Source organism: Eurytemora carolleeae, unplaced genomic scaffold, assembly GCF_000591075.1.
Source record: "Eurytemora carolleeae unplaced genomic scaffold, Eaff_2.0 scaffold130, whole genome shotgun sequence".
In the NCBI taxonomy this organism is placed as follows: Eukaryota; Metazoa; Arthropoda; class Copepoda; order Calanoida; family Temoridae; genus Eurytemora; species Eurytemora carolleeae.
In genome coordinates this window covers 59,838-85,383 of record NW_019397116.1, presented here as the reverse complement: position 1 = coordinate 85,383, position 25,546 = coordinate 59,838, and the positions used below count along the sequence as shown (strand labels likewise).

At 33.4% G+C, this 25,546-nt stretch overlaps 2 protein-coding genes across 2 annotated transcripts; one reads left to right on the top strand and one right to left on the bottom strand.

Moving 5' to 3' along the window:
• Nucleotides 1-348: 348 nt before the first annotated feature.
• On the bottom strand, nucleotides 349-22,724 carry LOC111712017 (uncharacterized). Its single transcript, XM_023486525.1, has 29 exons — nucleotides 22,615-22,724; nucleotides 21,493-21,539; nucleotides 21,170-21,220; nucleotides 20,374-20,444; nucleotides 19,494-19,717; nucleotides 18,974-19,454; nucleotides 18,854-18,908; nucleotides 17,806-17,887; nucleotides 15,904-17,205; nucleotides 15,277-15,377; nucleotides 14,353-14,468; nucleotides 13,753-13,817; nucleotides 13,212-13,314; nucleotides 12,692-12,780; nucleotides 11,257-11,365; nucleotides 10,440-10,522; nucleotides 10,067-10,168; nucleotides 9,753-9,833; nucleotides 9,367-9,448; nucleotides 8,938-9,016; nucleotides 8,093-8,144; nucleotides 7,253-7,323; nucleotides 6,193-6,380; nucleotides 4,601-4,735; nucleotides 3,349-3,448; nucleotides 2,631-2,692; nucleotides 2,057-2,173; nucleotides 1,472-1,570; nucleotides 349-853 (listed from the first exon to the last, which is right to left on the bottom strand). Exons 1-29 carry the CDS (start codon nucleotides 22,674-22,676, stop codon nucleotides 767-769), a joined length of 4,296 nt encoding a protein of 1,431 aa, XP_023342293.1. The 5' UTR covers nucleotides 22,677-22,724; the 3' UTR covers nucleotides 349-766.
• Nucleotides 22,725-23,490: 766 nt separating this feature from the next.
• LOC111712016 (CAP-Gly domain-containing linker protein 2) lies at nucleotides 23,491-25,492 on the top strand. Its single transcript, XM_023486524.1, has 4 exons — nucleotides 23,491-23,638; nucleotides 24,158-24,258; nucleotides 25,141-25,187; nucleotides 25,381-25,492. The coding sequence occupies exons 1-4, from the start codon at nucleotides 23,572-23,574 to the stop codon at nucleotides 25,490-25,492; spliced, it is 327 nt and encodes a 108-aa protein (XP_023342292.1). The 5' UTR covers nucleotides 23,491-23,571.
• Nucleotides 25,493-25,546: the final 54 nt, after the last annotated feature.

Genomic DNA, 25,546 nt, shown 5'->3' with positions numbered 1-25,546 from the left:
GAATTGTATAACAATGATCTGTAAAGTATAATATTTACACATGTCGTACAGTGTACAATGTACATAAACAGTGGGTTAAAGGGCTACAACACAACTAGTACAACAAATTGAAGTTTATTATGTACACTCCACAGTACTTGGAGCTGTACAGTGTACTGTAATCAGCACAAACGACACGAGAAACTGTACAAAAAGTACAGCAAATCCACGAAACATTGTAAAAATCAAATACATCAACAGTAAAATAGAAAATGTTAAAAACATATTCCATTATTTTACAAATTTGATGATAGTAGGAAAAAAGTAATGTACATTGTACATATTCAATATTTCTTGATAAAATCCATGTATTTTAACAAAATATATTTAATTTTAATTTAAAAATTTAATTTCTAAAATTGAAAGAGACGATTCAGATTTATCTTGAACAGAACTACTGTACAGTTTAGATTTATAATTTCATTTACAATTGTACACTGAACATAGTTCTATATAAAAGTTATCTTAAAATGAACTTTTTCTTTGGTTGATACATTATATACCTTAATATCAATATATTACAAAGGAAATTAAAGAAACTAAAACGATACAGAAAGTAATTTTCCAAGAAAGATTTCACATTTACAAATTTAAAAGTGTTTACAAATACATTTAATTTTCGTTGTAAAATATTATTTAAGCAATAAAACCGAGTTAAAATATCAAAACTTTAAAGTTTAAAGAATAAAAATACTCTTGTGTTGTATAAAACAAATATTTCTGGCGGCTAAAATTTGCCAAAGTCTGAAAATCCTTCGAAGTCCGTTGTGGAAAAGTCAGGCCCATCATGCAGCGTAATCGAATCCTTAGAGGTCTAAAAACATCGTCAATTAAGGAATAGTAAACGTAAGTTCAACTAAACCTCTATTTAAAGAGCGTGTTCGATTCAAAACAGTACCTTAAAAGCTTTCACTGATAAATAAATAATAAGATGTCCACAATTTTTTTCTCAAATTTCTGAAAATATTGGTTATTTTGATTGTATTTACTCAGTGACTTGTGTATTTCTTGTAACAGAAATTTGTAAGCAAGCCTCAAAAACGACCAAATCCTCCAAATTGTTGATCAAATAAAGGGGTACCGTTGTGAATCGGACATAACCCTCTTGTATGGAGAATAAATAGAGATTCTTTAATCTAGTACACGGTACACGTACAGTCTCTTTAATCTGGCACATGGTACACTTNCAACAATTCTTAAACGGTCTTTTTAATGAGACAAAGCATGATTGTTAAAGTGTAAAGTGGATTTCTTTTTAAATAATATAAAACTATTTCGAAACTTTATTCCTTAATCCTAAAATTATCCTCACTAGAACCTATCCTTTAAATCCGCTTATTGTTCCCCTACTACAGATAATAATTTAATATAAAGTAGGATTTCCAGACATAGCTGGGTATCCAAGCTAGTTTAGATATAAATGTCTACTTACATCGAATGTAAAATCTAGATTTGTTTCATCCTCTGAATCCTGATCAGGTTCAGGCTCAGCGTCCAACTTTGTCAGGTGGGTGATTATATGCTGGGTTCCCTATTGCAATCACTCAATCAATCAATCAATCAATCAAGCTATCAATATATCAATCAATCAACTTTCAATCAATCAACTTTCAATCAATCAATTCATTAATAAATCCCTCAATAAGTAAATAAACCAATTTATATCAATCAATCGATCAATAAATAAATCCAAAAATCAATCAATCAAATTATTGAAGTATTCTGTCAGTCAATCAATCAATATCTACTGTGATAGCATACATCACTAACAACTCACCTATAAGATACCGTCAAACTAGGTAATTTGCACATACGATGTTTTCCATCATAACTCCTTTTATTGAAGAGCAATCGAGAAAAGAAAAACAATGTTCTGTATTTATAATGAGTAACCAGTTAAATTTGCTTAAAGTCCAAACTAAGGGAGCTCCGAGGTCACAAAGTCGTAGCATTTATGTCGCATAAATTTGACCTTCTCATTCTGTCTAGTTGAGTGTGATTTGTATGGTCTGCTCACCTTAATACTTTTATTAGCATAACTGCTCCCATTACTGGTTAGAACCATGAAGCTGTTTAGCTTCTTTAACACTTCAACCATAGACTTGAAGTCCCGGGTAGGAAGGTATTCACGAATCTAAAATTAATGATAATGATAATAATCACTATCGAATTAAATAGAATTTATTTTATTCAGGGGGGGCTAAAGACTTTTGGAAAACAACTGTCCAATTTCAGAAAACATTCTCTCCAAAGGAATGGGTTATTACTATTTAGATTTTGATATAGAGCTTAGGATTCAATTCAATTTTTTACACATCCCGATTAGGATCCTGGATCCTCTCTGAAAAAGGACCAATGGATCCAATCCGGATCCGGATCTGGATCCAGTTCATTAACTTTAATATATCTCATTAAATAAAAGTTGAAATTTCCGTTTATAGAGCAAAACGTTTTTTTAAGCAGGTTTTGGTAGATATTTTACCCCCTAGGATTATGATCCGGATTAAGGGAGTGGAAAATGTAACGGATCCGGACCTTAAGCTTTAGATTCTAGTAAGAAAACTAAAAAAATAAAGAGGATATAAACTTACCCTGCATTCGTAGTCGTCTGAGCTTATAGTCAGATAGCCAATAATCAGTCCAATATATGCAGCTAAACAACATGGTAAAGTAAAAATAAAAAGTTAAAAGTTTTATGAAAAATCGATGACATGAAAAAGGTCTGCTTTGGACAGAACTCTGTATACAAATTTAGAAAAGAAATTACAAAACAAAACAACGAGAAGTTTTTTAACAAATCATAATTTTGAACGAAGAGTGAAAAAAAATTTGATGAGACTGATAATAAGAAAAAAGGAAAAAATCGATAAATAAAAAGTTGGCATAATTTTCATTCAAAACCTTATTTCAACAAAGCTCCGTGAAAAAGTTGACCTTTTTTCTAACAACGATTTTTTCAAATAAGTTTAAAAAGACAACAAATTATGTTGCTAAATAGTCATGAAAAGAATTGAAAAAATTATGTGATATTGAACTACTGTTATAACGATAAAAGTGGGCGCTCCTCGCCACCCATGACTAAAACCAAGGTATTTAGATTAGAAGGTTTCCCAACAAGAAGACTGAAAACAAGAATCCAATTTGGTTCCATCTAGCGACCCATGCTATACGAATAATTAGTTCCCATATTCGCCGCTAGTACGTATGAAGTTGTAATTGTGGCGCTGCATGTCCGTGTTGTTTACTTCTTCTCTTATTGGCAGACCCCACATAAAGAGACTCTGGATTAAATCTAAAATGTTGACTCACCTATAATATATGATTCCATATGATTTCCAGCTTTGTTGATTAACTTCTGGACCGTCTCCTCTAATGTATCCTTTCCTTTCTCATTCTTCTTCTCCTCCTCCTGAAGTTTAGTTTTAGAGTTATTAACAATCCCTTAATATCTAGACTCACAATCCCTTTATAACTAGACTTACAATCTCTTTATAACTAGAATTACAATCCCTTTATAACTAGACTCACAATCTTTTTATAACTAGACTTACAATCCCTTTATAACAAGACTTACAATCCCATTATAACTAGACTCACAATCCCTTCATAACTAGACTCACAATCCCTTTATAACTAGACTCACAATCCCTTTATAACTAGTCTCATACTCCCTTTATAACTAGACTTACAATCTCTTTCTAACTAGAATTACAATCCCTTTATAACTAGACTTACAATCTCTTTATAACTAGAATTACAATCCCTTCATAACTAGACTCACAATCCCTTTATAACTAGACTCACAATGCCTTCATAACTAGACTCACAATCCCTTTATAACTAGACTCACAATTCCTTTATAACTATACTCACAATCTCTTTATAACTAGACTCACAATCCCTTTATAACTAGACTTACAATCTCTTTATAGCTAGACTCACAATCCCTTTATAACTAGACTCACAATCCCTTTTTAACTAAAGTCACAATCTCTTTATAACTAGACTCACAATCTCTTTATAACTAGACTCACAATCCCTTTATAACTAGAATTACAGTCTCTTTATAACTAGAATTACAATCCCTTTATAACTAGAATCACAATCCCTTTTTAACTAAAGTCACAATCTCTTTATAACTAGAATTACAATCCCTTTATAACTAGACTCACAATCCCTTTATAACTAGACTCACAATTCCTTTATAACTAGACTTACAATCCCTTTATAACTATAATTACAATCCCTTCATAACTAGAATTACAATCCCTTTATGATTAGACTCACAAACCCTGTATGACTATACTCACAATCCCTTTATAACTAGACTCACAATCCCTTTCTAACTATGCTTACAATCCCTTCATAACTAGACTCACAATCCCTTTGTAACTAAAGTCACAATCCCTTTATAACTAGACTCACAATCCCGTTATTAATAGACTTACAATACCGTTAAACATAGTAATCCGTTTATTACTTAATAATTTCTTCAAAACTAGACTCACAATCTTTTCATAACTTTACCTCACAATCTCTTTAATCTCTGAGGATAACTTACCTTTGGATCAATCTCCTGAACTTCATCCTCTATATCCTCTAGGATATTATCTGTCTTCTGCTCGCTGAGTTTAGCAAGCTCCTCTCTATCCAGGTACATCTGGACTAGATCCTCAATAGCTAGCCTCGGCTCCTCCTAGAACATAACAAATAATAAGAAATATAGATCTGAATAGGAAACCGATATGGAACCCACAGACCGCCTTCGGGGCGCAGCGCGTCAATATCCAGGGATAAAATCGTTTCAAACCCCCCTCTTTAAAATTAATTTCAATCCCTAAAAGTAATCTCTCATCTTCAAATCATTCAAAAAGCTTCCATCCCCCTTAAGAATCATCCCTCCCACTTTTACTTCATTTCATACCCTTCATAAATCATTTAAATCTTTTTTTAAATCACTTCCTTCCATCCAAAGGTATTTAAGTTCAAAATCATTTCAACAATCCTAATAACCCCCCTCCGGCCTTCCCCACCTCCCAAAATCTCCAAAAATCATTCGCCCTCATGTCAGCTGGGAATGAGGTGATTTATGCAAAACCTTTTAACCTTAATAAAAGGCATCTAAATTATAAATAAAAAAGTTGTTGAGCTGATTTTTACCCTGGAAACAGTCTTTAGTAAGAAGTTCAAACCCTTATGCAATTGTATAAAACTTTCGAGCTAGAATGTTAATTAAGTTAAATTCCGTAGTACTATTACATATTTCTGTTACTTAAACTTCTTTCGGATTAATTTGAGACATGTTAGACTTCTTAAAGATCTGTAAATCCTGAGTTTGAACGCAAATTCGACGTTCAAATCTCCTACTTTGGGGGTGGATACGTTTTCAGAATTCTAATTTTAATTATTAAATAACGACAACGAAAAATAAAGTAAAAATTATACAGTAATCTAATTAGATGGTTAGAAACATGTTTATTTAGAAGAAATTTGTAAATAAATCAATCCTAAAATCGATTATTTCGTTTTCATTATTATATAGAATTTCTTATTTTCTTTGAATTTATTCGCAGATTTCTTCAAATTCTTCAAATGTCGTCTTTTCAATAACAATTCTAGAAAATCTGCAGAAAATCTTTGTGAAAAATGAGAAACTAGAATAATGAGAAAATAGAAACTTATAATTGAACAAGATTACTTATTTTCGATGATAAGATTGGTTTTTATTTTCTCAGCCTGTTCCTATACATGAGGTCTGAAGTTTATTGTAGAACTTTTTTACATTTTATGTCGTCGTTATTTAATAATTAAAAAAAAACTAATTCTGAAAACGTATTCACCCCCAAATTAGGAGTTTTGAACGTCGAATTTGCGCTCAAACTAAGGATTTACAGATCTTTAAAAAGATTAATATGTCTGAAATGAATCCGAAAGAAGTTTTCCACAACACTGCATACTCAGTTTAACTACCTTACATAGCCGGTTACTCCCTTTAAGCAAAACCTAAGTAATTTAACTGTTAACAACAAAAACAAAGTGATTCAATTAAAAAATTATGCACATTTTTACATACATGCTTTCTTAGTTCTGCCGCAATAGAATTAATAAAAAAATGGTAAAATTTTGAAAGAATCAATTTTCTTATTTTCCAACCTTGACACAGAAGTTGAGTTCCTTCTGAGCTGCCATACTATCCATGAGAGTTTGTCTGTTCTCCATACAGTTCTCTACAAGGTTGATGAGGAGAGCAAGGGCCAGTACGAGGCTTTCAAACCGTTTACTCAGGGGAACAAACCAGAACGGGATTATAAACAGGCATCTTAGAGCTCGGCTCATCATTCCTAAGCAGTTAGGGAGTGTTCATTTATCTTAAAGGGACTGTAAGTATAATTTTCAGTGACCTTAACGAAGTGACCGGCAATGTATGGTAGTTGAACTGAGATTGCAGTATTATTGAGAAATTTTGTAGGATTCATTTGAGACCTATCAGACGTTTTACGGTGCATATTTGTTCAGCAAGAGCGTAAATGCAATCTATAAAATCCGATTGTGCATTTCGGAGGGATGATTTTAAGAATCAGTTTTATTTAAATTATTCAACGACGACCACGAAAACCGTAAGAACAAATTTTACAGTACACTAATTAGTTGTTTAGGAACAAGTTGAGAAAATAAAAATTAATTTTATCATCGAAAATAAGTAATCTTATTCAATTATTATTTTCTATAATCTCTCATTATTCATAAATATTTTCTGCAGATTTTCTGTAATTTTTATTGAAAAGACGACATTTGAAGATTTTGTTGAAATCTGCGAACAAATTCATAGAAAATAAAAAATTCAATATAATGATGAAAACGAAACAATTGATTCTAACATTGATTTATTGACAAACTTCTTTGAGAAATATGTTCCTAACATCTAATTAGTTTAAGTATAATTTTACTTTATTTTTCGTCATCGTCGTTATTTAATAATTTAAAAAAACGATTCTAAAAACGTACCAACCGAAATTCATGGTTTTGAACGTCGACTATGGTCTCGATCTCAGTAATTATACATCGTGGAAACGTTTTATATGTCTCAAATGAATCCTAAAGAATTTGTCCACAACACTGCATACTCAGTTTGACTACCTTACATAGCCGGACTGTCCCTTTAAAAAACAAATAAAAAACTGCACAAATCTGAAATACAAAACTGTTTATATACCTGTTTGCTGACCAACAATAAGGGAACCGCGGGCTTTCTTAGTATAATCATGAACTACATTTACATGGACCCTGAACCATAAATTGCCATTAAAAATATTTATCGATTAAAGGGTGTCCCAGTAAAAATGAAAATTAAGTGGAATGTCTTGGATATTGTTTCCAATGTACCCGACAATTTTATGTTAATAATTATAGTAATAATCAAGGTACTAATGCAAGGAAAGTTAATTGCGGTCGCGTATACTCTGCGTACATATTGAAACCAGTTCTCTTTGGGCGGACTTCGTAAACAAGAATAGATGCATCCAGTGTTCGTTCAATATCCAAGGAGGTTAAAAGTATTTAATTTTGATAATTTTGAAAATTCACATAATAGTTTCTTTCCTATGACCAGATCATTTCATAGATTATTTTTGTTAAAATGGATTCCATGTCAGGCTGTGACATCCGTCCGTGTTTACTTCTCCGCCCAAAGACAGTACACTGCAGTACAAAAAATGCGTACATCTCTGAAATAACTTTCCTTGCATTAGTACTTTGGTAATAATAATCTTAGATTTATGTTGCTTAATTATATTGAAGTTACCACACACAATTTAGGCTTGATTGCCGATCGGCACAAAGAAAAATTAAATATGATAGATGTAACAAAATCATACTAATGGTTTTCTATCTTCTTAGAATGCTGTTGGAATCAATAGAGTCGTAAATTTACAAGATAAAAGGAAGATACAATGTGAATGCTCAAAAGTTGCAATTTTTTTTAGCACAAGCCATATACATCTCAACACTTTTTAAATAAGGGGGGGGGGAATAAAATGTTAAAATGACAATTTTCCTTATTATACTGAAGAGTGCGTCCCGAATTATAACTCCTATAGATTCTTTATCTAAACAAATAAAACAATATTAATAATTCTTAAAGTTTAATTAACCAGAGATGGAACTCTTGTATTTAGATATCGAATCAATACTTGATCTCCATTCTTGGTTAATCTGCAGATTAATATAATCTTTATTTGATGTCAGCAGTGTAATTAAACCCTGAAAAATTACTGAAATGGAGATACTAAGCATTGATCCTGAAATAAAAAATGCCCACTGTGGATGTCGAGATCCAGCGATTAGGATTATTAGTATCCAACTCAGATAAGAGTTTCAATTCGACTATCCATGCCCGGTTCAACTACTTTCACTACTTATCAATTTTCTGACCTCTCTAAATCAACGAAGGGCTACAGTTGTAAAGTTAAAAACTTCAGTTCAGTTTTATTTAATGTAGGATTAAAGCAAGTATTTTCATGTGACCCTCCTTGCAAAGATAGCAATGCGTGATTTACAACAGTACCCTCGACAGCTATAGAATTGCGCGATTTACAACAGTACCCTTAACAGCTTTGTCTGATCAAGTATGAAATAGATATCCATGTTTTTACTGTTTATTCGTATTTGCGGTTTTTATACAACGGTGACTTGCGCATTTCTTGCTGTTAAGAAATAATGAAGAAATCCACAAAAATAAACACTTTTCGAGTCAGAAAAACAAAGTTATCTTCCACATTTTTATCAGATTATGATTTTTATTGGTATGGTTGTAAATCGGGCGTAGCTGTTTTCGCATGGAGGTTCACTTAAAATTACGACTCATTCCCTTCAGCCGAATTTATATATATTTATATTTACCTGAATTATCTGTTGTAGGATTGAGCTGAACTTCAGTATCTAGCAGAATAAACAACTTCTGAAGAATACTGATAAATTCCTGAAAATCAACCATACAGATATTGTTAATCGAAGAGTTGATTACTTGTCTCAAACTCTAATCTTTTAAGATAATTATACCTTTTTAGACGAAATGGCAAAGGCCTTTAATAATTCTTTAATCTATTCAATTTAAAGTTTGTTGTTAATGATGATCCAAACCTCGTAGAGTAAATAAAGTAAAAAAATTTCCACATTTAAAAAAAATATTTTTCGGCCTTCAGAATCGTTTTTATCATGAAAATTCTTGCTAGTCCAAATTGACCAAGTTTTTAATATCCAAGGTTTACACGATCAGGTTGAAAAGTTTAGAAAACTAGAATAAGAAGAGGGAAGAAGGAAGAAACTGACCTGATTCTCTATCCTATGACTGATTAAGTAGTTACAATTCTCTTCATTTTCATTGGATACATTCTCTAACACCCGCAGTATCCTGTAAAAAACATCATGCTACATACATTGGTAACCAGAAACAGTGGAATAATTGGCATTTAAAAATATTTTGTTTAATGCAATTTTGCTTTGAAGTAATAAGTAACGGTTTATCAAAATGTGCCCTAAGCTGGAAACTTTTGAATGGTGGATATCGGGATTAATGCTTGATCTCCTCTTTTTCTTAATCTCTAGAATAATTTACTGATCGGGATTAAGTATATCCCATTCTAAAGTTTCCAGCTCTGGACATTTTAAGAAACATATTTATGTATTTTTTAAGTTGAATAAAATTATCACTTTACCTGTTGGCTTTCTTGAGTTTGTCAGTGAGTTTTTCAGTCCAGGAGGTGATAGGTTTAATAGTCAGATAGTTAACACAATCACTAGAATATAGGTTTAATAGTCAGATAGTTAACACAATCACTAGAATATAGGTTTAATAGTCAGATAGTTAACACAATCACTAGAATATAGGTTTAGATATTTCACAAATCATTTACTTAAGCCGTGTCATAAACTAAAAACAATAATATAACTGAAAACAATAATATAACTAAAAACAATAATATAACTAAAAACAAGGATAAAATAATAATAACAAGAATAGTAATGATACCTGAAGGTTCTAGCAAGATGTCCCAGCCCTCCCAGCTCTCTAAGCTCCTCTTTAAACCACTCCCCAGCCCTCTTACTTGTCATTGACAACAAAGTTTCCATACTAAACAAAACCATAGCTTAGGTAAATTTAAGAATAATGGTTGATGAATTTTCTAAATGCAGCATTGTCTACGAATCAGTGTCAAGTTTAATCATACATTTTTAAATTCAAATCCTACCTTTTTTCCTTATTTAATATTCGTCTTTATTTTTCCAAAATTACTAAGTTTTGATATTTTCTTTTTTTTTATTGGGAAAAATGTAAAATTTTAAAAACAGTTTTATCCGTTTGAAAAAAGTTTGTTAACATTAAAAACCCGACAACCGTGTACCTCAAATGATCAGCAGATATGAGATCCAGGTTTAAACTTTGCGCATGCCCCATAGTTTTCATCTCAGCGCAGATATCTATAACCTTAAATGGGAAGAATAGGTTTAATTCGGAAGGTTTAGCACCAGGGGCGTAAATAAGAATTTTCTAGGGGGGGGGGAGGGGTTAAATGAACTTTATTCTCTTATTCAACAAATAAGATGTGAAAACTTAGATTCTAAAATAATTTAGCAGTTAGTTTAGACTTCATAAGATAATATTGCTTTCAGTGATTTATTTTGTAAGTTATGAAAATGAGTTTTGTTTTGAATTGCGGATTATACTCAAAAACGAGAAAGTGGGTTTTGTCTCGAAAAACAGACAAGAATGATCAAGGGTTTTAACATAAAAAGAACTCCTTTTATAATTTAAATTCCAGAAAATAGCTTACAATTCTGAATTGTTGTCCTTGTGATGCTTGATAAAATGTTGGTTATAGTTTTTATTACTGACTTTTACTCCCAATATGGGCCGGAATCCTAAAACCAGTTTTTGAATTTGTGCCCATTTCTAACGCTCAGTGTTAGAAATGGGCCAAGTGTTATTTTTTAAACTAATATTCCATGAAATTCTGAAATTTTACACAAAGAAAATACACCTTTTTGTTGTATGTAGTTTTGAGATTCTTTATTGAGTGGGTGGGGAAAAAACTAAAATCGTAATTTACGTCAAGAGACGTGTAAACGGTGGGACTAACTATGACTCCCCTGGTCCACGATGGGTTTCCAATCTAGTATTTAAATATAGTAAAACAGTGTTGTCATGAATGATAATTTTACCTTCTGTTTATTTTTCTCCAGTTCTTTTTTATCCATCCCAGTGCCTTCCAGAGCAGATCCTATCTTACAATCTGTATCCAGTAGGTTCAACATCAATTTCAAGGAATCCCTGGAATAAAACCATATTAAAGGTTCAACATCAATTTCAAGGAATCCCTGGAATAAAACCATATTAGGTTCAACATCAATTTCAAGGAATCCCTGGAATAAAACCATATTATAGGTTCAATATCAACTCCAAGGAATAACTGGAATAAAACCATATTATAGGTTCAATATCAATTTCAAGGAATCCCTGGAATAAAACCATATTATAGGTTCAATATCAACTCCAAGGAATCCCTGAAATAAAACCATACTAAAGGTTCAACATCAATTTCAAGGAATCCCTGGAATGAAACCATATTATAGGTTCAACATCAACTCCAAGGAATCCCTGGAATAGAACCATATTAAAGGTTCAATATTAACTCCAAGGAATCCCTGGAATAAAACCATATTATAGGTTCAATATTAACTCCAAGGAACCCCTGGAGTAACACCATATTATAGGTTCAATATTAACTCCAAGGAATCCCTGGAATAAAACCATATTATAGGTTCAATATAAACTCCAAGGAACCCCTGGAGTAACACCAAATTAAAGGGACTGCAGGCGTGATATAGCGTGACCCTACGGCCTACATAGATAGTGGTATGTCCGATCCAAGAATAAAAGAATCTCGTATTATTTTCTTTGANAAAAAAACATCCATGTTGAATGTATCCATATCCATATTGAATATTTATCTATTATATCCATTTTGAAAATCTACCTATCTATATTCATATTAAATATCTTCCCATCCATAGGCATTTAAAATATTTACCTGTCCATATCCATTTTGAATATCTATAATAATCTATATCCATAATAAATATTCACCTAGCTGTGCGTATCCATATTGATTTTTACTTATCCATGTCCGTTTTGAATATCTACCTATCTATATCCATATTGAAAATTTACCTATCCATAACCATATTTAAAATTTACCTATCCATATCCATATTTAAAATTTACCTATCCATATCCATATTGAAAATTTACCTATCCATATCCATATTGAAAATTTACCAATCCATATCCATATTGAAAATTTACCTATCCAAATTCATATTGAAAATTTACCTAACCATATCAATATTGAAAATTTACCTATCCAAATCCATATTGAAAATTTACCTATCCATATCCATATTGAAAATTTACCTATCCATATCCATATTGAAAATTTACCTATCCAAATCCATATTTAAAATTTACCTATCCATATCCATATTGAATTCTTACCTATCCATATCCATATTGAAAATTTACCTATCCATATTGAAAATTTACCTATCCATATCCATATTGAAAATTTACCTATCCATATCCATATTGAATTCTTACCTATCCATATCCATATTAAGTCTGTCTTGAGAAAGCACAAATAAGACTGTAGATGCACACAACGCTAAACTAGGATTCTGAGGCGCATCCTGAAAAAAATTGTCTAAAAAATGTTGATAAATGTTGACTGGTGTCAGCAAATGGATGTAATGGTGTGTAAACCAAACCAGCTTAACCGTTTAAAGGTGTATAAAAATATATTTTTTTAATAAGCAGGGTAAATTCAAAAAAATTCAATTGTTTGTTAGTATTTTAAAACTTGTGATATTTGTAAATGACGCAAAAGTTTGTAAATGTTTGTAAACGTATGCAAATGTTAGAAATTGTTAAAAATGTTTAAAATTGTTTAAGACAGTTGAAATGTTTGATGTTTGATATTGTTTGGAAATGTTTGAGAACGTTGTAAATGTTTGTAAAATTTAGTAAACGTTATAAAATGTTAGAATACGTAACTCGACCCGTCAGCATGAGATTATAGTCTTAGATTAGGGTGTCATAAATATAATATAAATATACCAACCTGTAGTTCTGCAAAGAACCGAGTGACAACACTGTGTGCTCGTAAATGCATTCTGAAGCTAGGTTTCATGCACTTGCTGGCCAGGGAGATTGCCGTCAGACACCTTGAGACAAATATAATTCTTAGATAAACCTTTTCTTCTTGCTTGGCCTTGTTTTTTAACAATGAGTGACTTTGACTTCAAATGATTTTGACAAATGACCTTAAATTTGACCATAACCGTTATCATACCATTTACATGAGCATGTCTAATTGGCCAATGGCCATGACAGTGTCCGTGACCATGACAAAGACATACACCATGGTTATGCGTATGGTCATGAGCATAACAGTGACCATGAACGTGACAGTAACTATGCCATGAAAATGATCATTCACCATGACCATGACCCTTCTCACCTTAAAAATGCCCTTCAATTGACCTTTAATTAACCAGATTCGAGCTTTTTCAGATCTTGCGTTACACTTGAACTTTTACCTTATTTGAGTCAACCTTTAATGGAGCTTAACTTGACCTTATCATGACCTCGAGATGACCTACCTGAGAGAAACCGCATGCCGGACATTTAATCCATCAACAATATAATCGACATCGTCGTGGAACTCCTACAAATGAAATATAAAGTCAAATTAAAGGGACTGTAGACGTAATTTCAGGGGATCCGCAATTTGTAAAGTGGCATGTCCAATCCACATCGGTACCCTTGAATAAACCTTTGTCAGACCAAAGATGACGAAGAAAAGATGTCCTTACTCCTGAAAATTAAGTGCCGAGAAGCTTATGGTAACAGAGTGCACTCCAGGTACTAAATTTATAGTTATAAAAATCCTTGATTATACAAAAGGTTCCATAATGGAGAGTCACTTGAAGTTCAAATTTCCTCTACAGACCCTTTAACTGGTTCTTTTATTAAACAAAATCAATAAAGAAATGTATGAAGATTAGTTTCATATAACCAGAGTGCTTTCCTCAAGTCCATATAGCTTTGCAACCGGGCAGTTTGCAAACATTATAAGATCAGATGTTTCAAAAATTCTTGTTTCATACAAAAACAGAATAATCATATACTTGTATTTGGCCATTTTGAGTTGGGTTGACGTAAATTTTTTTTGGGTAATTTTGACTGGTTAAGTTTGTTACCTGGTTTTCTCCATAGTCGTTGATCTCGTGAGCTTTCTTAACCTTCTTGATGACCGTGAAGTAGGACTTGTAAGACTTCGGGCACTTGACCTGGGTCACCAACTCACCTTCATCATCTAGAATAACAGGGGTTTATAATTCATCATCTAGAATACCAGGGGTTTATATTTTTATCATCTAGAATACCAGGGGTTTATATTTTCATCATCTAGAATACCACGGGTATATATTTTCATCATCTAAAATACCAGGGGTGTATATTTTCCTCATCTAGAATACCAGGGGTGTATATTTTCATCATCTAGAATACCACGGGTATATATTTTCATCGTCTAGAATACCAGGGGTATATTTTTTCCTCATCTAGAATACCAGGGGTATATATTTTCATCATATAAAATACCATGGGTGTATATTTTAATCATCTAGAATACCAGGGGTGTATATTTTCATCATCTAGAATACCAGGGGTGTATATTTTCATCATCTAGAATACCACGGGTATATATTTTCATCGTTTAGAATAGCAGGGGTGTATATTTTCATCATCTAGAATACCAGGGGTGTATATGTTATCATCTAGAATACCAGGGGTGTATATTTTCATCATCTAGAATACCAAGGGTGTATACTGTATATGTTCATCATCTAGAATACCAGGGGTATTTATTTTCTTGCACGGAGCGTAAAATCTATTTTTTAGATTTTTGCTTGGTTGCTTGCTAATTGATGTCCAATTTTTCAGTCTCTTCTCATATCTCTTGATTACGAGGGGCTGAGTAATTAATAAACACAATACCCACAAGTCGATTTGACGTCATCAACGGGGATAAGTAGAAATTATTGTTGTGTTTAAAATTCTACGTTTATTTGATACAAATCAAACGGACAGACAGACAGACAGATTAAAAGTACATTACGAACCTATGTTAGTCTCCATGGTGGGGTAGGTGGCAACCCTGGTCAGCTTACTCGGGGCAAAGGAGATATCGCCAATAGAGGCAATAGGTTCACTCTCAGTATTCCTAGTCAGATTCATTAATAAATTGTGTTTTAGTTGATTCAGTCGTTGAAAATTAATAGATAATTTGTAACTTCAAGTGACCCTCCATTTACAAATAGGCTGGGTCCAATTCACTGAATTACTATTTAAATGTGTAAGATATATTCCTTTTCAAGCCTGAAATGTGTTGAATTCTAACACTTTCTTCCTTTATTTCTGCAACAAAAAGCCGCAAGTCACTTGTAGACAAGCAACAATTGAACAAAGTACTATTTTCAAAGAGAAAAACGTGGATATCTTAAGCTAAAACCTTCCCAGGCACCATTGTAAATTGTACAAGGATTATTATGCCATCTTTAGATAAGACATCTAACCCCCCCCCCCAAATCTTAGAGAGCCCAGACCGCCATCTATAAATGAAGGATTACATGAAAGTACATCTACATTCTACTCTAAAGTTACTTTTGTGTCGTGACAATTTGTTTTTAACCCGGAATTAATGAGAATTGCTTTCAACCTCATCTAGTGGACATTTATTAAACTAATACCTATCTTCCTCTTCGTCCTCCTCATTAAAGTCCAAAGACTCTGCCTTGTTTTCCGGTTTCTTCACTTCCCCAGCCCAACCAACATTGTGTCGGTACAACGACAATGCCTTTCCAGCCGGCTTGCCCAGTTTACTTTTAAAGAAGGTTTTCTTCCCTCTCCCCTCGGCGATAGGTTTGGGTTGAGAAGCGGTTTTAAGAGGAAGCCTGGCGGGAAAATCCATTTCATCATCGTCCACAAGCGGTTCAAGGGAGTACAAGTTGCCCGGGGAGGGAGGGGGAAGGGTTTCTTGGGAAGATGGTAGGTCCGGGGTAGACATCTCAGCAAGAGAAAACTCTGATGCCTTCCCAGCCGGCTTGCTCAGTTTACTTTTAAAAAATGTTTTCTTCCCTCTCCCCTCGGCGATAGGTTTGGGTTGAGAGGCGGTTTTAAGGGGAAGCCTGGCGGGGAAATCCATGTCGTCATCGCCCTCCGGCAGTTCAATGGAGTACAAGTTGGCCGGGGAGGGAGGGGGAAGGGTTTCTTGTGAAGATGTTAGGTCCGGGGTAGTCAACTCAGCAAGAGAAAACTCAGATTTTTCAACTTTAAGTTTTTCTACGACTGGGTCTCTTATCTCGACTTTCTTTCTCTTAGATGTTCGTACTGGGAAATCATCTTCTTCAAGGATTTGATTGATGTTAATTGCCGGAGTTTTAGAGGGCTTACTTCGCGGTATATCTACAAAATGGTCGGAGACAGGTGGGACACGTGGCGGTTCTAAAATTGCGTCCTTTTGAGAACTTTTATTGTCTAATATTGCAGGTTTCTCAAGATTAGGCTTGGATCGGCTTTTAAAGATTGTTTTCTTGTAGGTTGCAGGCCGTGCTTCTGTTTTTACGACGGCTGCTTTCCGCTTTGGAAAGTCGAGATCAAAGTCCGGAGAGGAAACCCGGACTTCCGGCAGAACACGTTTCTCCTTTTTAACTGGTTTTCTTTTGGGAACTTCCGACTGAGAAACTTTCTCCTCTTTAACCTTTAGATCCGCCGGAGGTGACGGTTTCCTCACTAACTTTTCCCTCCTAGACACCGGAACTTTCCGCTTGGGAAATTCGATTTCCGGATCGGGAGACATGGATCGGGTTAATTCCAGTTCAGGTTCAGGTACAAGTTTTCCAGTCTTTGGTCTTCTATTCCTCTTGCTCGGGGGACTGGCTGGGGGTGGGCTGACTGGAGGACTAGCTGCTGGGGGTGTAGGACTAGGTGGTGTGGGGATAATAGGGGCTGAGAAGGGGTATGGTTTGATCGGTTCATCGTAATACGGATTCCTGTTATCAAAAAACCCAAATTAAAGAAAAAAAGTAAACGCTTTTAAAATGAAAAATTTAAAAATTTTCTGCAAATCCTTTTTAAACAAACCAATCACATTTTATCATTGGAAAAGCGAGGATATAAGATCCAAGCCTGGAAAATAATACATGGACATGACCTTGTGGACAAAAACAAATGGTTCAGCTCTGCGTATGTACCAGAAGAAGGAAGTGGTATTAAAACTAGGCAGTCAAGTGATGCTTTAAACTTGAAAGTTCCAGCTGTAAAGACTGCCATATACGGTATTTTTTTTAGCACAAGATGCGTTAATGTGGAATTAATTTCCACAAGATGTGAGAAATGCAAAAAACCTGATATTTTCAAGAATAAACTGGATGAATGGCTAAACTACTAAATGGCCAACATAAACTGAAGATCGAGATGTTTTAATTATCACATCAGTGATACAACAACATAAATACTCCCGATTAAACCAATTAAACCAATTCAATCCTTTTCGAACAGAACATTCAATATATTTTTTCCTGGAAACGTATTTTTGAACCCACCAATTCAAATAACGTTAAGGTTTTTTTGTTTTTATAAATTTGAGTTTCCTTTTTGTATGTTTATGAAATCCATTGGATAGATTTGAGTGATCTGTTCTGTCACTTTCAGCTTCACTCGGAATCTCAGAGCCTAGAAAATGATGAAAATTAGCACTGCGTGGTCTCTGAATCTAAATGGATGTGAAGCAAGGGTCCACTTGTGATCCTACTTTATCATTGGCATACCCCAATCCTTTGTTAAAAAAAACCTTGATTTAGTATCAATAAAAAGGTGTTACACAGGAATAAAGTCCTTGCAACAGTCTCTGATCCCTATATCTTTGCTCCCTGATGTGTTTTTAATATTTCAACCTATGCATACTTTTAACTCTATAAGTTTAAATAGTTCAGGTGCTCAGGAGGATCAGGAGGGTATATTTTTTGAATTGAAAAAAAAACCAAGGAACATCAAGGCAAGTTCTTTCATTCTTTTAATACGCTATATCCAAAAACCATTCCCCCCCCCCCCCCTAAACTATTGTTTTCCCAATTCAGCGAAAAATTATTTTTAAAGAAAATACATATATCCCTGCAGGTATAAGGAAGGTTGAAACAAAGTCCGATAAAAAGGTAGGAAAATGTTTTTTTTTACAATTGTTAAAATGAGACTTTAATGATATATATCCATTTAGGTTAGTTAAGTTTTTGGATGTGTATCTTAAATAACAAAAAAGTTATGGGCAATGGGAATTTTTAGATTTTTTAAACAGGGGGTTTCACCGCCCTGAACCTTACCCTATTTTGTTTGTGTGCAAAAATTCCATTAAATTACTGTTTATTAAAAGTAAAAATGCATGTAACAAATGATAGTGCTAGTGCTCGTTTAGGGTTTTTTAGATATTAAAATATAGAAGATTTAGTGTTTACACTATCAAGTTTCAAAGATATAGGAGTTAAAAAAATTTGAGTTTGTGGCAATTTCGAACTCAGTTCTTTTATCCCCTGATGTTATCTTTATGTATTTCTGCAACAACAGTATGCCAGAGTCAGAACTAAGTTAAGAAAATTATTGGGACTGAATGAGAATATTTCAAAAATTAACGTTAAATTTTCATACCTAATGAACTTTGACTGGTTACACTCAGCAGGTCGTCTTCTTTGTTTTTAACAACCTAAAGCAAAATAGAATAAATATAATAAACTACATCTTAAAAATAGAAAAGAAATAAATACTAACTTTGTATGTGCTGTCAATCTTGTCTGGGGACTTATTGAGGCTTAGCTTCAGTTTGAGAGGGGGTAGAGAGCCCTCGCCACTTCTCCCCTCTTCAACATCAATCCTTCTTCGTTTCACTTCCCGTTCATCGTCTAGTCGTCGTTTCTCATCCAGCCTTCTTTTCTCCTCTTTTCGTTCCATCTCTTCTTCTCTCCTCTTCTCTTCTAATCTTTTCCTATCTTCCCTGCGCTTCTCATCCTCAATTTTTTTTCTTTCTTCCTCGATTCTTTTCCTCTCCTCCTTCCTTCGCTCTTCTTCCATTTTTCTTCCTTCCTCTTTCTTTCTCTCCGCTTCGACTTTCAGATCATTTTCCCGTCTGGATTTACGCTGCGGCTCCGCATGAGTTTGAAAGAGAGCGTCAAACTCAGAAACTTTCTCCTTATTGGTGGAAACAAACTGATTCAACAATATGTTCAAGATTTTTGTAAATATTATATCAATACTTAACGGAGTTAGCTAATCAATCTTTCAAGCAACCTACCTTGTCCTAGGAGGAGTAGTTGACGGATTACTCGTCGGAGGCGAAGTATGTTGAGGGGAGGGGTGCAAAGGGAAAGGGTGAAGGGGGGACCTCTCCAGGGGTGGCTTCACCCTACTAACCCCCGACTTAGATTCAATAATTTTATCTTTCTTTCTTGGTTCTGGTAAAGTCTCCTTTAAATTCTTCTCAACTAGTTTGCTGGAGGAATCAGGATTTAAACTCTCCTGAAATATTTATTTAAAGAGAGTGTTCGCTATATAATTAGAGGATTTTATAAAATAATGAGTCTGTCAAATTTTTATCTAAAATTACACTATTAAATTGAACCTGTACTGTTATTGTATTTTTGTACTTAAACATCAGACAGAAATAAAAATACATGGGTGTGTATTTTCATCCCCCCCCCCTCTTAAAAATAATTCTAACCCCCAGAATTTAGGTACATTATAAGGGTTTTATTCGCGGAATTGGGGAAAATAAATAATTTTTTTTGAAAAGAGGGAAAATTGATGATAAAACCTTGCGTTTTGATGTCCACTTTATTATTTTTTCCCCTCAACTTTCAAAACCTTTCAAAAATAAAAAAAACCTGTGGAAACACCAGATGGAAATAAAAAAATTTATTTGGCTTTAAGAGGTCACAACAATAAACATAATAAACAATAATTACAAAGCTGGGTATCGTTATTGATCTCATTTTTTTTTGACAATTTTCGCTTGAATTCTTGATTTGTTTCATTTCTCATTTATAAATAAGAATATGTTTGCCACCACTTTGTTTCGTTTTGATTCAGATATTTTTCATATTTTTCAATTGAAGCTTTATTTTTGAGTTCTAGATAAAAATTGTTTCAGAAATCTTATATTTAGAATTTTTTACCTTGTTTTCTGAATTCTCAGCTCTTGATTTGAAGAACTTTTTAGGCTTAGGTGCTCCACTCGGTTTTTCGCCTATACGAGAAAAAAAATTGATGATCTCCTTGGAAGATCCCCCCCTCCCATCTTCCTATTCATATGTGCAACCTCAATCATTCTTTCTATTTATCGATCTTAAACTGAACTGAAAAATGTGTGAAAATCTAACAAAGATAATTCTGATATCAATCAATTCGAAAATTAAAATTGTGTATTGAACATTTATTTATTGCTGATTTTTTATCTCATTTTCTTCTGATTTTCCATTTTTTATTTCAAACTCTTTCAGAACCTTTTTATTGTTTTGATTTCTGAACTTTTTTTTGCGTTATATTTCTAACTTTATAATAAATGGTTATTCGAGATCTTGCAAGTTTATTGGTTAAATCTGTTCTTAAACATCGAAAAATAATTCTTGCTTTTTTTTCAGTAATTTTTTTTTTTTAATTTTAGCTTATATTAAAGATTCTCACCACTATGTTAATAGTACGAAAATGATAATTTCTATATAACAATTGAACATGTTTACAAAAATCTCAAATATTTAATTCTGTAAAAGGTAATTACTGATAAACCAGCAAAAGCATTGCAATATTAGATTTTTCAGATGAATATAAATCATTGTATTCTGAAATTAGAAAACAAAATATTTTTTTTTTGCTATTTACTGTTTGTCTTAATTAGATCACTTTATGTTTCCAAAGCACTTCTCGTGCTTAAAGGTGAAAAAATAAAAAAAAGGAAGTTCTAGAAATCTTTACCTGTTGAACGAACAGAAGTAAAAGAAGTTGTTCCCCATTTTCCAACAATTCCTGAGTATCAGAATACTATATAGCAAGAAACTTGGAAAGAAGTCTTACCAAGGAGGGAGGGGGCGATGAAGGCTCAGCCCCACCCAGGTTAGTGAAATCTAAAATTTCCATGGGGTTTGGGGGCATAAATTTTCCTTAACTTTGTAATCCATTGAACGTGTTAAAAAAAGGAAGAAAAGGATTGCACATTAAGTCACAGCAGCGGGGAAAAGGGTTGCAATGAAATTCATGAAATTACAAATTCATGATTAGTAAAAACATTAAATAGAAACCTGCAGATTTAGCTGCTACTGGTTTATTACACTGTTCCTGCATCATCCTAAACAATGTGAGATTATTTTTATGAGTTTTCCTCTACTTCTCCCCCATAACTATTAAATTAGCAAAAAGGGATCAAGTGTAACCCCGCAGCAGCGCTCGGCACTCTAGCCTGCACTATAGCCGCAGCGCTCAGTCCAGATTGCATTAACCTAATTAAATCCTAACATAATCATAATAAAATCTATTAATTCGCTGTGGAAGCTCAGATTTAGTATACTTTTTTTCAACTACTCAAGGAACTCAAGTCACTCATGGGCCGGAAAAATAGTAGTTACGATTTAGATTAATTGCCGGCTCAATCCTGGAGAAAGATTTTTTGATCCTCTAGCTCCCCCGCATTAAAAAATTGTACATGAAGTACTTAAAATATCATTCCAGAATTAGGTTAAGTTAAGACAATTTTTAGGCCAAGCGCAGCGGCTAGGACAGACTAATTAGACCGGGCGCTGCGGCCGCATACTAATAGTCAGTCTTCAGGTAGATTAATATAGATTTTAAACTTTATTTTTTCTTAATACCGGTTTTTTGGGGGGTGCACAAAAAAAATTTCGGCACGCTTACGCGCGGCAAAAGTGCACCCACCTACGCGCCTGGGTAGTTACAATCCTGGAGAAAGATTTAGGTTAGTTAAGAGAAGTTTTAGGCCAAGCGCAGCGGCTAGGACAGACTACGAGGCGCTGCGGCCGGAATTCATACATTAACTTCTCAAAGCTATTGGGTCCTTCCAAAAATACGATTTTTGGACCCCCCTTCCCCTCCTAACAATTTTGTACATAACCAATTATTTTTCAGCAAAATTGTTATTATTGCTTTCTTTATTATTTTAGGGTTAGGCTAGATTAAGAAAATTAATGGGCCGAGAGCTGCAGCTATGACAGGTAAGGGGGGCCGAGCGCTGCGGCAATGAAAGGCTAGGGGGCCGGGCCCTGCGGCCACATGATCAATTATATCCATGTGTTACAAATGAGATTCATGTACAAAATTGATAGGAGGGGGGGAAGGAGGTCCAATAATCGTTGTCTAAGAAATTACCAAGCAATTACCTAATTTCCCATGATTAAATAAATACTAACCTATCGAAGGGGTTCCCTCCCTTCCCTCCCCCCTTCTTAGATACACGACCTTTCAGAGACATTTTAAATTCTTGTTTTCAACATTTTAGTAAAATCTGAAAAGTTTTATTTACATCGATTGTGAGTTTTAATTTATGTACAAATAATCCAACAGCAGCAGTGATCTTAATGTACATATTTGTATGGGGTTGGCGCAAAGGCGCAACTTAAGCTGAACAACTTTGTACAATTTTCAGGTACGCCAATGTGCATCATATTGCGTAAACATGTAACGAATCACTTAAAATGTTGTTTTATAAACGGGGGAGGGGGGAAATAACATTGCCCCGTAAAATTAAAATATTTGACATAGGTTCAGTATCGGAGCTAGGCTAGCGTAGCTTACAGCTGTTAAATTAGCAGCTTCATTGAGCTGCAGTTGTTAAAGTCAAAGCTGTCTCATTGCTTGCAGCTCACCAGTAATCTAAGCTTTATTTAAAAGAGTTTACAATTATAATATTTTTAAGGATAATTTAAGCATCAAAACGATTTAATGTAGTTTAATCGTTACGTAATATTAATTTCTAGCTGTCATCCTGCAGTTGCATAAAAGCTGTGACAGCATTAAAACGCCTAAATTACAATGCCGTTAACTTTATTTTTAATTTGAAAAAAAAACAACCACCGTCCACACATGTCCAAATTTTTGATTATTAAATGATGTGAGCTGTCGAACAAGAGAAAAAGATTTATTTCTGAGATAAAATCTAAAGATTTTACTTTTTCTTCATGGATATTTCAGCTAAATTTTGTCATGTTCAATCGAATTATTAGGAATTTATTTATTTACTTCATTTTACTTACCAAATCCAATTTTTTATCTTAAGATTTATCCTTTCTATTTTTTTCAGAGATATGTGAATATGTGAATTAGAAGAGCAAAATTATTATTGTTGTTTTAATCTGAAAAATATCGCCATGAGTGGGATACCTATCTCTAAATCTGGTCCCAAACAGAGCTTGAATCAGATTGCCACAGCAACAGGTTGGAATTTTATTAACTCATTGGTGAAAATATAGTATTAAAAATCGTTCTCACCAAGGAACATCCTTCAGACTCTTCAGACAGTAATGTAATTCTTACGAACAAAGAGTTTTGACCTATGAATTGTTAATAAACTGAAAGGATTTTAAGTTGAACAGAAATATCCCCTAAAGTAGCAGACATTTCTCACCGAATACGAAAATAATTTTTATGAAAAGTTTGAATTTATCGATCGAAGGACCATGACCTTAGAAATAAAGATATGTTTGAGTAAAAGAAAGGTTTATAGGAATAAAAAATAACCCTTGAGAAAATCAGATTTTTTTTCTCCAGATATAAAATGTCGCGAAGTATTTTGCTCTTTGTAATTGTTGTACGATTAATATTTATCTAAAAAATGTTCACTGCGCTTTATTGGAGATTTAGAAATTTTAAAATTCTGTACGTATTATATATTTAAAGAAATATAGATTAAAAACACTCCACTTTTTCCTGTGATCCACTGTATGTGAAACCTAGGATCTGAGATTGACAAGTTAGCTGGCAGAAAACTACAACGTGATTCCTCCACGCTTTCTACATCCTCCATTCCTGTCTCTAAACATCCAGAAGTTTTTAAGGTTAGTTTAAGTGAGGTTTTTAAGGTTAGTTTAAGTACTCTAGAAGTTTTTAAGGTTAGTTTAAGCTCTCCAGAGGTTTCTAGGTAAGTTTAAACCCTCCAGAGGTTTTTAAGGTTAGTTTAAGCTCTCCAGAGGTTTTAGGGTTAGTTTAAGCTCTCCAGAGGTTTTTAAGGTTAGTTTAAGCTCTCCAGAGGTTTTAAAGTTAGTTTAAGCTCTCCAGAGGTTTTAAAGTTAGTTTAAGCTCTCCAGAGGTTTTAAAGTTAGTTTCAGTACTCCAGAGGTTTTTAAGTTTAGTTTAAACCCTCCAGAGGGGGTTTTAGTTAATTAAAACCCTCTAGAGGTTTTTAAGGTTAGTTTAAACCCTCCACAGGTTTTCAAGGTTGTTTAAGCTCTCCAGAGGTTTTTGGGTTAGTTTTAACGCCTTTACAGGTTTTTAAGGTTATTTTAAGCTCTCCAGAGGTTTCTGGGTTAGTTTAAACCCTCCAGAGGTTTTAAATGTTAGTTTAAGCCCTTCAGAGGTTTTTAAGGTTATAGTTTAAACCCTTTAGAGGTTCTAAGGTTAGTTTAAATACTTTAGTGGTTTTTATGGTTAGGTTAAACCCTTAAGAGGTTCTACAGGTTTGAATAACTCTCCAGAGGTTTTGTAATATAGTTAAAACCTACGGAAGTATTGTAATTTAAAGCAAAAAATGTTCAATACATAAGTATGTTGTTCTACAGTAAAAACCAAAACCTTTGTTTAATGAGTTGTATTTTATAAGTATTTATCTTGTGACTGGGTGATAAATTCATATCTAAATTTATATATTTTCATTGATTTTCTTTACCCTTCACCTTAACTTTCTTATCTTACACATATTTAAAATTTTTGTTTTTTTTTAGGTCGGTGACCGTGTTTGGGTCGGGGGCACAAAACAAGGAACTGTTAGGTTAGCTCTTAAACATATTAATATTTTCAATATGTAATTATCTCTGCTGAACTGTTCTAACAAACTCTAAACCTTAAAAGTTACTAAAATAATAGAAAACTTTAATAAAACACAAGTTAAAGTAAACCTCGCAAAAAAGAGAATTTTTAAAATAGGCCATTTGCCATCATGAATTTATTTCATCAATTTCCATATATATTGGACAAACTAAATTTATCAATTTCCATATATATTTTGGACCTCGACTGACAATTAACCAGAAATTCTATTATTTCCCATTAAAATCATTTCTCCCACTTCAGTGATAAAAAAGACTGCATCGCTAATATACTGGGAAGAGGAAAAAATGGGAAAGGGAG

Excerpts from the sequence above, each read along its gene's own strand:
- LOC111712017 (XM_023486525.1), bottom strand. The coding sequence starts at position 22,676 with ATGTCTCTGAAAGGTCGTGTATCTAAGAAGGGGGGAGGGAAGGGAGGG. Across the intron at positions 2,693-3,348 it reads TATGGAATCATATATTATAG|CTGCATATATTGGACTGATT; the intron begins GTGAGTCAACAT and ends CATGTTGTTTAG. Across the intron at positions 1,571-2,056 it reads ATGCTAATAAAAGTATTAAG|GGAACCCAGCATATAATCAC; the intron begins GTGAGCAGACCA and ends TGATTGCAATAG.
- LOC111712016 (XM_023486524.1), top strand. The coding sequence starts at position 23,572 with ATGAGTGGGATACCTATCTCTAAATCTGGTCCCAAACAGAGCTTGAAT. Across the intron at positions 23,639-24,157 it reads TCAGATTGCCACAGCAACAG|GATCTGAGATTGACAAGTTA; the intron begins GTTGGAATTTTA and ends TGTGAAACCTAG. Across the intron at positions 24,259-25,140 it reads AACATCCAGAAGTTTTTAAG|GTCGGTGACCGTGTTTGGGT; the intron begins GTTAGTTTAAGT and ends GTTTTTTTTTAG.